Source organism: Pagrus pagrus (genome assembly GCF_965226575.1).
Source record: "Pagrus pagrus genome assembly, chromosome: 21".
Lineage (NCBI taxonomy): Eukaryota > Metazoa > Chordata > Actinopteri > Spariformes > Sparidae > Pagrus > Pagrus pagrus.
In genome coordinates this window covers 19874812-19890877 of record NC_140208.1, presented here as the reverse complement: position 1 = coordinate 19890877, position 16066 = coordinate 19874812, and the positions used below count along the sequence as shown (strand labels likewise).

The 16066-nt window shown below is 42.4% G+C and overlaps 1 protein-coding gene across 2 annotated transcripts in view; it reads right to left on the bottom strand.

Annotated features, from left to right (window-relative positions):
• Positions 1 to 1521: 1521 nt before the first annotated feature.
• spata20 (spermatogenesis associated 20) overlaps positions 1522 to 16066 on the bottom strand; it is a 45165-nt gene continuing 30620 nt past the window's right edge. For both annotated transcript variants that reach the window (XM_084342081.1, XM_084342082.1), the window contains exon 16: positions 1522 to 2633. In XM_084342081.1, coding sequence (XP_084198207.1) covers positions 2439 to 2633 — 195 coding nt within the window. In that variant the 3' untranslated portion in view covers positions 1522 to 2438. The remainder of the gene's footprint in view (positions 2634 to 16066) is intronic.

The window sequence follows — 16066 nt, the reverse complement described above, 5'->3', positions numbered from 1 at the left end:
AGGGAGGGAGGGAGGGGAGGGGGGATGTTAAAGTGGAGAAATTTGCTTGGAAATGCACGAAAAGGAGCCCCAAAGTGCCAAAAAGCGTGATGGTTCACAATCTGACAGGTTAAGAAAAGTGATGTCGGAACACGACGGAGCTAAAACGGAACAGTGATCCCTTTCCCTCTCTCCTTTCCTTCCCTGTATATCTGTCTCATATTCCTCCTCTTGGCCTCGTTCCCTCTTTTCCCTTTTCTTGGCAACTTTTGCTCCTTCCACAGAAGCAGCCGTCTGCCAAAATGACTTCCCTCGTTCTTGAGGCGACAAGGCCCTCGCCAGATCAGAAAGGGAGAGGAGGCGAAGGAGTGGGGAGGGAGGGGGGATTGGCAGACAGAAGTAGAGATAGAGGACAGAAAGCAAAAGTAAACAAGTACAGATGGCCGAGGTGTTTGGTGGATAACATGGCGTTTCCTTTCACCTCTGGGGTGAGGTCAGGGATACGAGGCTGCCGTCGCATCACGATGGAAACGTCACGTTTGCGGTGTTTCTCCTCCCATCTCTTCTTCTCCTCCGCTTCCAGAGCCCAGAGCAGGACCCTCCGAGACAAACTTCCCTTCCTTAACACTGGCAGTCCATCTGTTTCACTCTCTTTTTCTCACACACACACACATGCACACACACTCCCATGTGCCCCTTCTCCTCGCTACAACACAGTTTACATTACCTACATTAAGCCTGCTGGGGGAAAACACCAGGAGAAGAATACACAACTGTGGGTTTTCTCTGATGAGCATGGTGAGTATTTATAGTACAAATTAAAAGACAGTCTGCTGGGACACATTCACTTCTGTCCCTGCTGGAGTTTTCCCATCTCAGACAGAGAGAAAGAACACGTCCAACGAATCATGTCATTCATTTAAGTTTTCCTAAAATCTTAATGGAGGCCTGTATTGCTTTTTCTGTTTTCCTTACCTTCAGTGTTTTATACATGTTGTTGTGCATGTCAAAGATCTTCCCCACCAACAGAAGCTCCTCTCGCCCACAGAAAACCCTGCTCCTGAAATGCCTTCTCAGTAGTCTCACCTTTAATTCTGTGACATCACACTACATCACCATGTCACACATTTGCACAATTTATGTCTAGCGGCTAGTTTGGCATGTAAGAATTGATATAGCAAAGCTGCTCCGTTGTTGTTGGTAGTAGTGCTGGATCAGGCATGTGTATGGTGACCAATCAGATTAGACTAAATGTTCAGGCGGGGGGCCTTAAAGAGACAGGAGCCTAAAACAGTGTTTCAGACAGAGCTGCAGCACTGGACAGTATGTGAAAACTGATGGGTTTTTTTTTAGCATTAAAGCAGAACAAATGATCATATGTCTCCTTTAAAGCTAAAAAAGAAAACTACATCTTAAATGAAGCAGCTCTGTCAGTCGTGTAAGCGGAGTGATCCCACTTCTAAAGCCTTGTTTCAGTTGTGCACCCAGGGAGTAAAAACTTCAAAAAAGAAACATCCATTCTAAAAATGAAACGATCACTGCTTAAGGGAAATATCTTTATTATTCAGACTTGTGCGTATACATGCTTTGTGTTGTTGTCTAAACCTCAAGATAGAAGCCATGACGACATGAGTCTGCAGCAGTGGAGAAGAATTCTCTCACATTGAATCCCAGATAACAGACACATAAATGAGGGCGAGAGCAGATGGTAAAGGGAGGATCTCGTGATTGGCTCGTTCACTGTGACGTTACGACAAATGGAATCAAATGCACGTGCGATACAACCTTTAGAATTTACAGGAATAAAAACCTGCAACCATCCTTTTTTATACACTTAAACACGCACACAGGCATGCAGGCTTTCACTGTCAGATCCATGTGACATGAATGTGGGAGCTGGAACACAGGGCTAAGAGAGGACAACAGGGCAGATTGGTTCATTTGCGCAATATTCTCGGTCCAATTCATCCAGGCGGTCTTCGGTTCTAGTCTTTTAAGAGTCTGTCATTTACTTCTAAGCTAACAGTCAAGCCGGGACATTTTGTACAAGTGCTGCTTATTTTCAGTAGGCTGCCACCGTTGCTGTGCATATTTCTATAACAACATTTAAACACCTGAATTTTCAATATGGCTCAGCTGATTAGCTGTCTCTTAATAGCCTGCTAAACAAACTTTAGTGGTTATTCGAGGTAATACTTTGCTGGTCTTGCTAATGAAGAAATGCTGGAGTTACACATCCTGTATGAAGGAATGAAGCCGCAGTCACCTCACGGTACTGTAACTATTCCTACCAATGTAGCGTATCGAGCTTTAAAGCATTGGCATTCTTTTATGGCAGAGCCAAACTCACTAGCCATACACAGCAGAAATAAGCTAGGCTAGGGCTACAGATTGGAAGAGTGCAGTCTATGAGGATCACAGCCTTCCTGTTAAATATGAGTCAGTCAGCTCTTCAGTCGTCAGTCCGCCTGCGTCTCCGTGGTCCCGTCCAGCAGGAGCCTGCGTAGTTCCTGAGGGTCAGTGACAGGAAGTGAACAGGTAAAGTCTTGGCACACGTACGCTGTGGCGACACCACCCTGCTGGGACATGGAGGAGAGGACTGGCAGACGCTGGCACAGGAAACTGTCTGCATCGTTGTCAATGAGCATCAAGACCTGCCAGAGAGGGGAGGAGGGGTAAAGGAAGAGAGAAATGAAGAAAAAGCACGTCTGTTTAGTGTGTCAGAAATAAACATTTCTTTTTTTGCATATTTACCTTACGGTAAGGAGCCCAAAGCTGCTTAAATGCAGTGGAGGGACAAGAAAAGTAAATAATATAACTTTATATAAATAAATAAAACTGTTAAGCAAATAAATTCGAAAAAATATATTTAATGCTTTATATACTTTTCAGTCAGCTGATAAAATGAATTCTTATTTTATCTATTTAAATTTTACATTCATTATAAACCAGCTTGCTTTGGTTTTCAAGAACGTTTGCTAGCTGAGGCAAATTAGACGTTTTTTAGATTTGTTTATTTGACCTTCAGTCGTGATAGTAGGAACAATGGTTGGAAACCATTGTTGAGCTTTTTGCTTACAGGTATTTAACGTATGTCTATCTCATTATTTGAAACTTCGGCCATGTTTAATATGAAGATCCGACCTCGCAACATTGTAGACAGAAAATAAGGAAAAGCATGATAGGTCTCCTTTAAGATTTGGTGCACTGGCTGGTGTGGTTTTTATCAGAAAGTTAGGTTAACTGCAGCTATGCTGCCGTGGGGGTCTGGAGATTGGTCCACATAGCCCAGCTGGGCCAGAGGCATGATGGGATTAACACTACAGAGCATATTCAGTGGGCAGCATAAGAAGAAGAAGAAGAAGAATCAGGAAGCAAGAAACTTTGTTGGTGATTCTTATTGAACTCAACAGGCAGAATCTTTGGGTCTGGTATCCAGCTCCAACAACAACAAAATAGACGCACTAAAGCTTTGAAAAAGAAATACTAAACTGATAAAATGTAATATAAATGTATTTCAACAACTGATTGGTGGTAAGAATAGTTATTTTTTTAAGCCAGTTTCAAGACTCCATACTACAGATCAGCCTCTCCTTTTTCTACAATTATCACTGTATGGGCTGACCAGTTTCTCCAAATAGAATGGAGATGGGAGGCATTATACTCGACTGTTAATAAGCTAAATGGGTTTGCGATTATCTCTAGAGCTGGTCTGAGAGATTGGATTGTCAGTTTCACTCTGTATGGCAGCAGTCCAGTCACAAAAGATGAACATTGTATTCACATCTTTAGGAGGTTTTGGATCAGTGAAGCCTCTCAGTGGACACATTTTGTTACTGATCACTTCATGGTTTTCATTAAAGTAAAAAGAAATAATGTATGCCTTTATATCTGCTTATGTTGGTGTCTGTGTGTGTGTGTGTGTGAGCGCGCTTGTGCGTTGGTGCTCTTGGACGCGGAGCAGAGAGAAGTTAAAGAGGGCTGCCTTGTCCGTCTCTAAGGCAGATTCCTGTCAAACACGTGTCATTTCCTCTGGCCCTGCATCACCCCTGGTTCACGTCGGAGCGAGAGATGACAACATAAACAACGAGCATTGACAGAAGTGATAAAAGGAGGGAGAGGAGGAGCAGACGGAAAGACAGAATGAGGAGAGAGGTCCGGTGATACATCTCATCTCAGGTGAAGTTCTGCCAGAGAAGACTGACATGTATGTCAGTGTGTGGTGGACTGAAGGTGGAAAACAATACATCGGAGGGGAGATAGATACTGAGTGATTGAGGAAGATTGATGATGTTTTGAAGTAGCGTGGGATCGTGGGACTTCATTGTCAAACAACCATTACTTCTGATAAAACTATCTAACGTGACTCAGGCTGGAGTTTCATTCACGTTATGTTTAGTCACGTTTGCCAACTTCCTTCCTCGCTCTCTGACTGACTCTCACAAATACACACACAAATGTAACATACTTTATTCTTTAACTTCACCTGATAAGTGGATTTTAATTTTTCCGTGAACCTTTCCTTTGACTTTAACTGACCGTGTAAACTTCTGTTACCCCATTATCTGTAGCTCCATCCACTGCACCAAACCAACCCGTAACAACTCATGTACTCACACACAAGTGGCTAAAAGGGACAGGGAGTCAAGTACGCCTCACTGCATGTTCCTGCCTTCACCCTGAATCTATTCTCAACCATTAGCCAGCATTGTCCATTAGACAGACACTCCTCCTCTGCCCCCCGTCACCCGAGCCATCATGTGGAGCTGTCCGCATCCCCTCCATCCCGTCTCAATGAGCCTCATGTTCTCACTCAATCTCAATGCAGCCCCAAGTGCTCCGCTCAGCCATTTAGACGCTCATTTGTGCCGGTGGCCATCTGCACCTCTAATGCTAAGAAACTACCGGTGGGTTACGCTGCCCGTCTCCTGCCATCTCCGCAGAGGTGTGGTATGTCTGTCTCTATTACAAGATGCGGTGCTGAATGAAAGTCCTCCTTACGAGAAGATGAAGTGATGCAGCCCTATCGTATCTTATTCTCTACAGAGATGCTGGGGCACCTGTTAGACGCAGCTCAGAGCATAAATAACCCAGGAAACTATGGATTCACGCAGAGCGCTGCCGAGGGTTGGCTGTAAACACTTCGCGGGCATTCACACACACACAGGGGAAGACTGGCAAGGGGTGTGATGGAATGTGGTCATAATGGTGTGACCGTTGCCATGGAGACAGGAGGAGGACTTCCCCGCCAAGCCCAACCTTTCCCTCTCTGGTCCTGACTCTTATTTCTGCTTGTCAGCCTCATGCGGTCCCTTCCCTGGGCCCAGACCACATCCAGCCACGTGCCCTCAGCATATAAGGTCACGCTGTAGTTTGTCTGTGTCACAACAACACTATCTACACACACCCTAGGGGACTGGACAAGACAAGACAGAGTGTGTGTGTGTGTGTGTGTGTGTGTGTGTGTGTGTGTGTGTGTGTGTGTGTGTGTGTAAAAGTGAGGGAGAAAGAGAGCAACGCACAGAGACAGGGAGACAGATCATGTGTGAATGTATATACAAGGCTTGTGAATGTGATGGAGTGAGTGCAGAGTGTGTGGTCTATTCTGTGCACTGCAAAACGTGTGTGTGTGTGTGTGTGTGTGTGTGTGTGTGTGTGTGTGTGTGTGTTTGTGTATGTGTGTGTGTATGTGTGTGTGTGTGTGAAGCTGTAGCAGACAGCACAGTTGGCTACACATGAGAACACATTCAAACTCCCACAGGGTTAATCCCTTCATACACTGGGCAACCCTGAAGCAAACACACATCAACACACACACACACACACACGCGCACACACACACGCGCACACACAGACCCAACTCCCACCCGTTAAATGTCCCTTCACTGACAGCTCCCTCCCACTCTTCCTCTCTCGCTGCCAAACGAGTCGCACTCAGACACTTTAAAGGAACACAGTGTACCTGTGTTGACAGTAACACACACACACACACACACACACATCTTCAGGAGCCCAGTGTTCCCCCTCCCAGCTGGAACACACACGACTCGTAGACCGACCACTACCAGCGAGGCGGAGCCAAACAATGAACACATCAAATGCACCGATCGAGAGCCGCTGTCATACCTGAGGAAGAGCGATGGCGGTGGCTGTGCATAGTGCCGCATGCAGCCAAGCGTGAGGAGATTTACTTCCTCCATCCCGCTCACTCTGTTAGGTCTCACACACACAAACATTAATGTGAAGAGACCCGCTCAGTCATCATAACAACCTGGCATCTGGGCCACCGCCCCAGGACAGAAGCAGGACACACACGTTCACACTCGGAACACAAAATGTTGGAGTGTTGGTGGGAGGCTGTGCGGCACGGCCGCATGCGGCCACACGCGCTGTCAGTCATTCGTCGTCGACAGCTTCAGCGCTGGCTTCATTTGCTCAACTGAATATTTGCCAGGAGGGAGCGGGAGGGAAGGAGGGTGAGGAGGTGAGAGCGCTGGAGAAAAAAAATTGGCAGGAGACATTCGAGAGGGGGAAGACAGCAAAGAAACTGAAGGAATTTAAGACGCAGACATCAGAAAGATTTACAGCTCATCAGGCTGAAACTGCCTTCTTTTTAGAAACAACATATCTGCCAGTTAGCATACACCTTTGACTCAATATTATTTAATAATAAGCACATTTTGACTTTTCCTCTCCTCTACCTTTCATATGGATTACAGTGCTGCTGGCTGTGGGGGAGTTCCAGCGTTAGGTTAGAGTTAGTTATGTGCGACAAAATTAACTTTAATTTGGCTACACCTGAATAAAGAGATGGGAGACAAACTAAAGGAAAAATCTGAATAAATGACACTATGTCTTAACTGCATGCAACGTGAGCAAGTGTCAGCAACCCAGCATTTTGAGCCCAACGTCCTGTTTTTATTTTCATTCATGTCACTCGCGTTAAGAGCGCGACAGGGACAAGAAATGCTTCATGCATGCAGTTGAAATGAGTGTACACTCTATACAATACCGTCTACTTTTACCACACAAACCTAAATGAGGTGCCAGCTGGGGGGAGATTACCAGGGAGCAGAACGTTTCTGGTGAGAGAACACACCATCTTTAATTGCTAAATCTAATTATCACTGTATAAAATATGTGTTTTCGATTTAAAAAGTGCAAACATGGGAAGACAGGCTATCTTAGCAAACGCAACTCTCTTTTACATGAGTCTTTTAGGGTTAAGTCTCCAATCTGATCTCCTCTGCACCGCTGATAGGGGCGTGGTTTGTTTACAGAATACATATTTAACAGATTCAGTGTGGTCAGCGAGCATCGGATGCTTGCATGCAGTTAGGACACGGTGTGAGTGTTAATTCATACAAATGATGCTAAACAGATGCTTACATAGACAGCACTGAATGGCTTGATAATTATGTGAATCATACACAACAGAGTCACAATATCTCAACTGAGTTGAACACCAATAACAGATTTTGGAGGTTAACACTAAAAGCTTAAGTTCAACACCGCCAGAGGTGCAGCAGCGCTCTCTCATGCACACAAAGCTGATTTTTCACAAGGTTTGGCAGCCAAAGTTCAATTACCTTAAAATTAGAAAGACCCAAATACGCTGACCTCCAAAATACATGTCTACTTGGATTCTGTCATGACCAAAGGCAGTTATGGCAGCAAAAGTTTAACAGAAAAGCAGAATGGAGGAAAAGTTAGAATTGTGCATGTTTAAATTCCCAAAGTTCATCTCTACTGTACAGACTTAAATAAGGAATGTAAAGATAGATTTCTAATAGTATAAGTAATTTTAATTCTGTAATTTTGAACATTGATGCATGTAAATGGTAAATGGATTTTTCTGGTCTACCAGCTGCTCAAAGCTCTTTACACACATGCCAAAGTCACCCAGTGTCACACACATTCATACACTGATGGCAGAGGCTGCGTGGCAGGGTGCTGGCCTGCTCATCAGGCGCAGTGCAGCACTCCTTAACCAAAGAGCCCCATTATATTTCTATGCTGAGCCATTCACTCACTGACGGAGCGGCCATTGGAAGCCATTTTGGGTTCAGTTTGTTGCCCAAGGAAACTTTGACATGAACCCGGCGATCAAGCTATTACAATTAGTGGACGACTTAAGGTTTAGTCAATTTTCTGGGAAATCCATTGAGATATTGTTTATCTATTAATAAATAATAATAATAATAATAATAATAATAATAATAATAATAATAATAATAATAATCTATCAATAAACTGTTTGGCAAGAATAAACAGTTCATTCATAAATAATCAATACCTGATCAAAAAGGAAACATGAAGTAGAAATCATACTATAAGACGTTGCCCACACCAACACATATTAGAGGGGATAACTACGAACATGAACAGCATGTCAATATCTCTGACGGCTGACAAATTTAAATTGTCTCATTGCAAATACAATGAAAATGCTCAACCCTACTTCAAATACTAAATGCAAATAAAAACTAATTAAAATGAGGCTGATCCAACCACCACAAACAAACTCATTTACCCCACTTGCAAGGACAATCTCCTCCCACAGAGTAAAATATCCTGCACACACACACTGATACACATGCACAAGAAATAACATGTAATATGACAGATACATTATCTGCTTTCACTCTAACTCGACTCACAAACACCACATATTCTTAAATCCATCTTAAAACCAGCCTCATATTGTTGCTAACAAAACTGTTAACACAATTATTGTCATCATTCCTACCTAACCCTGCCAAGTTGCTGTTTTTGTGGGGCATAAAAATGTCAAAAAGACTATGCTTTTAAATGTCAACACTTCTTATATGCATTTTCTTAGAGACCCATCAAAGAATACACACACAACTACGCACTCACTGACGTGTCTCCCAACCTGAGCGAGAGTGAGTGGGCGAGCATGTTCTGGTGGTGTGCCTCTGTCCTTTGTCACGCTGAGCATCAGTTTTCAGCTGCTGACAGTCTCTCCAGGACCCTCTCCACTAAATCACCGGAGGCTGCCGCGACATGTGAGGACGCCTCGGTGTGTGTCAGTAGAATTAACAGCCTCTCTCCTCAATCAGGCCCTGACACCGACAGCGTGCTTCATCAGCTTATGTTGCGTTTAAGATGAAAGGGGATTCTCATTTGTTCAAGTCATAAAAGTCATGTCAAGTTATAAATGTTACGGAGATCAAATCTGACATGCGAGCGTTATTAAATATCCCGGATGAGGAAGACTGTCGGTAAATGTCATGTCTTCAGGTACTACAGTGGCCAAATGTAGAGGACATGATATTTGAGGACAGCAGCGCCACGGCAACCCAGCCAAAAGCTCACTAATTTCTGGTTATCCAGTTAGCTTTTCTGTACAATTGAGCTTCAAGTGCTACACTTTATTGATAAGAACAAAACTACTAGTTTGTCAGAGAATGTTATTCATTGATGTTTTTTGTAAACATTTTGCAAGTCCCACAGTTTATTTGATTGCAACAGTGAGTGGACCAATTAGAGGCTTAATTAAGTGTGACAACGTCCACTCTTTAAGTTACAAAAAGAAGAAATGTCACTTTTATTTATTCTTCTGCTGTGATTGTGCTCCCCACATTGGTGTTGGTGTGTCAGTGCAGAGCGCTCAGCTTACACACAGCCGTGCGCAGCATTTTGTAGATACACTACATAACCAATGGGCTATTAATTACATGGGCTTGTTGAAATTGGGAAACAAATGTCTTGCATCAACGTTGGCAGGACATACAATACGACCAGTAAGTAGTGCACCATGGAAGTTGTGCCCACACAGAGGTCTTTAGCTGAGACATGGTTTCCACAAATATGTCCACAGAAGGGTTTTATACTCATTAGAAGAATGGAAAAGTATTCGCAGTGTCATTAATCATTGTAGCTTATCATTTCTTCATTCAAGTGAGGACAAATCAACCTTAAGTCCAAATAATTTGAATGGAGCTTTCATTGAAGACTTTCAGTGTTTGTCCAAAAAGCTTCTCAGTTCTGTTTGGAATACCAACCGTTATCCCTGTGATGCGACTACACCATGCAGGACCACTACTGAAATGAGGTCATGTTTGGCTGATATAAGTGCATATCAACACCTGTATAGGCCTCAAAAACCCTGTATCAGCCTGACTGTCGTAGAGTTATGGACCTATATATTATTGACTGTAATGTTTTAACAAAATGTGATCACTTAGTATTCATGTTTTCATATATATATATACATATAATTACAAATAAAAGGGCTAAAGAAACTTAAGTTAATTCATTTCTTGCTTGGCTCCTGTTTCGGCTGCTGAAAGGCTGATTAACAGTAGCGACCCCTGGGAACCTCTATCAAGTGTCTGCATGTGTGAGATTAAAGACTGCTGGACTCCATGAGAGGTGTTTCATTAGCTCCTAGTCACACAGCAGGTCAAAATAGGAAATTAGATACAGTTTTTTCCCCAAAATCATCACAGGAAACTGTAAACTTAGGCAGGTGTGGAGAAACTGAGTCTTATGTCATGTGTGAAAGTATGACCAGCTGGAACATGAGGGCTGTTACATCACACTGTGGACTCATCTGTGCACTAGCCCGCATGTTATTTAATGTTACAGTCATGTATATGTATACAGGCATATGCTGTCTTTTAATGACAGCGCAACGTGATCCAGCAAGTAAAGGATGCCTCATTTACAGTGGAAGGAAAAAATAACTGAGAAGGGTGAGAAGAAGAGGAGAGAGGAGGAGACGCCGGAGGAAATGCAGAGAAACTGAGGACTGTGCCAGAAAAAGATGTACACCGAGCAGCTTGCAGATTAATTCTAATAAAATAAAAAACACACAATTATTTCATGTTGCGTTTTCAGGGAAGATGATTTTTTTTTTGGCAAACTACAACTCTTAACATATAAAATAATCCATAAATAATTTACTGTGTGGTTTCAAATATTTTCTCACAGAGAATAGGGCTTAATGATGTCAAAACAGACTGCAAGAAAGCAATACCAATTTAAAGTGTGATTTTCCGTGTATATTCCTGTATTGGTGGTGCCTATTACAAAACTACATATGTTTGTATCAGGTAAAAATCACAAACTATTCATGTCTCTAGAAGAAAATAATTAGTCTTCATATTTAATAAGTAATAAAATAATCATTTACTTATCAAATTATGACATTTTAAATCCATGACCTCTTGTGTTGACAGGGATGCTGTATATTGACTTAAGCCAACGGTAATGTCAGCTTCAGACACTGGCATTAGAGGGGCGAACAAGCCAAAATTCAGATCTCTCGAGGGGACATTCAGTGGGGGTTTGGCACATGTACTGCAGGAGAAAGACTTGCCGCCTACACCCTGGGATCAACTTGTGTTTTTTAATCAATCAAAATGTCTTTTTGTCTGCAGTGAAAATGTCCCTAATCCTTGCAGTGTTGGCAGTTTGGCAGGGTAACAATGTTTTTAAAGAGGTTTAATTTTGTGTCAGTTTGACAAGAAATGTTTGTATCCCCAGGACACATCGTCTACACGGGGGTAATAACAAGAAGTTGTTTGAAGTTGTTTGCGATCAGAAAAATAATGTCACTTTAGGCTGAAATATTGTTTTACTTATCATTTTGCTCTTAAATGTTTATAAACACTCTAAATAGTTTAATTGTAAATCAATTGGGACAGACATGAACATACAAAAAACATTCTGCTGGGGTTTGTACCTTCTTCCTTACACCTGGAGAATATAACATGTAGGCCCTGTCATCTCTGTAGCACCACAATGCTTCATTTTTTAGTATAATGGTACGATGGGAGATATTTTACCTTTATCAAAATTGCAGCTCCTGTGATTTTGATGCTGCTCTTGACCTTTCACTATACGTTTTGTACTGAGTCTGTATGTAGTTCAGAGAAACACTGATGCAGGATCTTCTTCAATGGACCATCCTCCAGTATGAGTACGTGTCTAAATGCAAAATGAGTCCTGGCATTGTCAATGAACAAAATGCTCAGAACTGCTTTCATTACCTTCGACTGCCAATTAGATTTTGGCTTAGCGTGGAGTGTTTCCACTATTTATGGACACACAAACTGTTTAGTTATAACTGTTCTTTTTAAAAGTTTAATGAGCATTTGAGACCAGACTTATCTTTAAAAATATGTTTTTTTTACTATGATTAAGGGTTCTCTCACTGTTTCTAATCTATACCCAAAATGGGCAATAGACTAAAAGCCATATTTGGAAACAAATAAAAGTGCATTTTGCAAGAACTGAGTTGTCTGACTTTCTCAACTATCTCTTTTTTCTTGCCAAAAAAAATATTAATCTTTGTAGAATCTTTGAATTGGCAACAATTCATTTAATTTGCAAAGTATGCCAGTATGCCATTGAAATGTTAATACTGCTGTCAAACAAAAGTGCATTAAAATAGTGTGTTTTCAAAATCCACATCCAACTTAGCGTCTTCCAAATTAAATGAGTCCAACTTTTGTCTGCATCCCATCCCGAGGAACACCCTCCTTCACAAATACAAGGAAGGTTAAAATAAACTTGAAAAACTGTGTTAACCTCGCTACATCCCAGATTACATCAGACGAAAACATTCACAGCCTGTACAGATAAAGGGAGAGCGACAGAGTGAGGGAGACATATAAACATCCACAACTCATTGTCTGTGTGTGTGTGTCTGTGTGTGTGTGCACATGGACAGGCATCTTATCTGTTCAGCATGGGTTTTATTTACTGAACTGAGATGTGGATAAGCAGCGTCACGCACGACCGCAGCAGACGTACAAACGAGATACAACCACAGGGAGAGGATTATATCTCCAACATCACCACTAAAGCTGTCCACTCTCTGCTGGGTCCTGAGTGTACCCGCACCTCCCCCATAGCTTTATGGATGTTCCGACGCATGGTGGAATTACCAGATAGAGGGATGAAGAAAAACACTCAATGGAGGGATATTTATAAAAATTCAGATTAACAACTCTAGGAAGAAAGGAGTGAGATAAATGTCTGAGCGTTTGTGAAAATGAATTTTAAAGCATGGTTGCGTGAGAGAATGAGAGAGAGGGAGAAAGCCGGAGAGTGGCTATCTGGATGCATTACAATCTGCCTGGGAAGCACTTTCCTGCAACAGGAGCCATCTGGGACCTTTCTCACAGCTGTCAATCAAACTGGGTTCTGCTCTCTGACTGGTCATTGGACTTAGCGAATCAATTCCTAGAACGCAATACTGCGTACGGACAAATACACACACAGGCTGCCTTTGAAGAGAAAACAGGGGAGTTGTGATGGAGGGGAGAAGGTAACGAGGCAGCAGACTGAAGTGAGGGAGGTCAAAGGTCGTTGAGGAGGACTGTGAGATTGCCTGGCTCTAATCTTCCTCCGCACTGTGGTGTTACCAGCACTTGTAAGCTCCTGACTGCGCTCCTTCCTTCCCTCTCTCTGCTTGCCCTCCCCGTCACCCTGCTAACTCTTCCTCACGTCTCTAAGGTCTTGTTAGGGATTCACAGTTGTTTCCTTCCAGACGATTTCAAAAGGACAATCTCTCCTCTTTAAGGCCGTGCCCCTCCCTTCTTTCTCCTCGCCTATCCATCCTCTATTTCTTACTATCTTCCTGCTCACTAGGGAATGCGATCAGCGAAGACGTGGAAGGGCACGGAAGCAGGAATAAATAGGAAACTCCTTCGCTCAAACTTATCTCCCTCCAGGAATTCTTGCATCTTGTTTCTTAAATCCTACAGAATCCCTTTAATACCCTCTGCTCTTTCTGCCCAAGCATCTTTCACTAATGCCAGCATCTTGTGGTCCTCCTTAACACTTGCCACAGACACCTTCCCCTTTCCACATCACATCCACTCCACTTTTTCTGTTAAGTGCACTCCAGAGAGAGCCAGCAAAACTACCTGCTCTCTCACTATTGAAAAAGAGGAGAAGACTTACTCGGGTAGTTTTTGGCCAAAAGCACAGTCGAGGCTGATTAATAAGCAGCATCGGCAAGAGACATTCAGGCCAACAACAATGATACAAAATACAAAAATACTCAAAGTACCACACACGTAAATCTTGCACTGATATGAATTCCTACTTTGAACCACTGTCAACGCTTCTGCCAAGATGCTTTGTTGTTTTATTTTATTACAGAATATGTTATTTTTCAGGATTGGAAAAAATGTGGTGGTTGTAAATAATTCAATTTGGATAAGATCTGCCCCATTACTGAACTGTGCTATGGACTGTGTTTACTGTGAAATGTCGACCAGACATTAGAGATTTCTCTGATTCTCTGAATCTTTTGACGATATTATGCATTGCAGATGGTATAATCCCCACATTTCTGGCAACTGGGCATTGAGAAACATTAGGTTTTTCCTTTCTCTCACATGTAGAACTGTCTTCTGGAAAATTTTAAATAAAAAAAAAAAAAAAGAGTCCCAAACACTAACATATATGAAGATGGATGATGCACAACCCCTTCCTCCCACACTATGAAAATGAAGCCAAAATATCACAGTTACAAGTGGTGCCATCTTGCACTGCTGACATCATTAGAGGCCAGTGTTTACGCTGTACTGATCGGGCAGTGGAGTCACAGCACAGAGTTCCTTTCCATACACCCGCCCGCCAATTGCAAGCTCAGCTGTCAATCATGATGCCACACCCCCTCTTATAGCATCAAAAAACTGATGGTATTGCGTCCAATCTACAGTACAGCTCCAAACGCAATGGCATTTAAGTTTTGTGTTGTTTAGCAACACTTGCAGCTGCTGAAAATGTTCAGAGAAACACTGTGCACGTGCGCTTCCTGCCCCTTGGCTGTGCATCGTTTCACACCTCCATACGAGGGGGATAGAGAGCAGAAAAGCAGAGACAAAGACTCCAGTGCCAGAAAGAACAGAATCTCTCACAGGAACACACACACACAGAAACACACACACACACACACAGTCTCTTGTTGTGTTACTCTCACTATTTCAGAGCGTCTACGATCAACAAACCTCGACCAAACTCTAATCAAGCTGTATTTCTGTGTAATAGAAAAATTAACCAGAATTTATTGCAGCAATTACAATCAAGAGCGATGTTTCAGTATGACTGTTGTAGGCTGTAATTGATTCCAGCAAGCAAAAAGTGCAGCAGAAGCTCTGAGTGCTGGGGTGAATTGAGAAGCACAGAGTCTGTGGTGAATTGAAATAGTAAATAAATGACATGAAGTGAAGATCTCAGATTGTGTGTGTGTGTGTGTGTGTGTGTGTGTGTGTGTGTGTGTGTGTGTGTGTGTGTGTGTGTGCATGCTTAGATTAGCATGAGTTGGGTACTAAGCACCTAATTCAGCACAATTAGAGAACGCTGGCCTCGTACCAGGAAAACAGACGAGCAGTAATTGGATTTAAATTAGACATGTTCTCTTCTCATGGCTACCTACTGTAACCTGGAGCACAATCCTCTCACTCTCCCTTCCATCTACCTCTTCTGTTTATCAGACTTTACATTCATCCCTTCTCACCCATAATACTTAAATAAGTCACCCTCTTGACTCCATCATACACTTAATTCTTTATCTTTCTCATACTGATTCCCATTCTAAACCAGTCTAATTGGTTTTCCTGCGGTTCATCTTTATCCATTAGCTGAATGTGGATTTTTTCTGTTCGTCTCAAGGTGAACTGTTAGTACTTTTTGTGATTACTACCCAGAGTTAATCACAAAGATTATTTGATAACTAAAATAATCTTTAAGTGTTTAAAAAAGTTCAGAAAAGGTGAAAAGTGCAAAACGCAATTTCCTAGAGCCCTAGGTGATGTCTTCAAATGGCTTGTGTTGTTCAAAAAACCCCTGAAATAAAAACAAGAAAGAAAATCTCTTATTTAAGGAGCTTGAAAACACAAATGTTTAAAGCAATGAACCATCGCTAAACTCCTCCTCCAAAGAGCGAGTGTCCAGTCACAGCCGAGCAACCCTAACTACACACAACAGGCCTGTCAAGCTATTAAGAATTATTCATAGCCTAATTAGCTAGCTAGCTACAGTTTTATCGGTTGCAAAAAATTGGAAACTGCTTTGTTCTAACTCTATCTGAAGACTTACT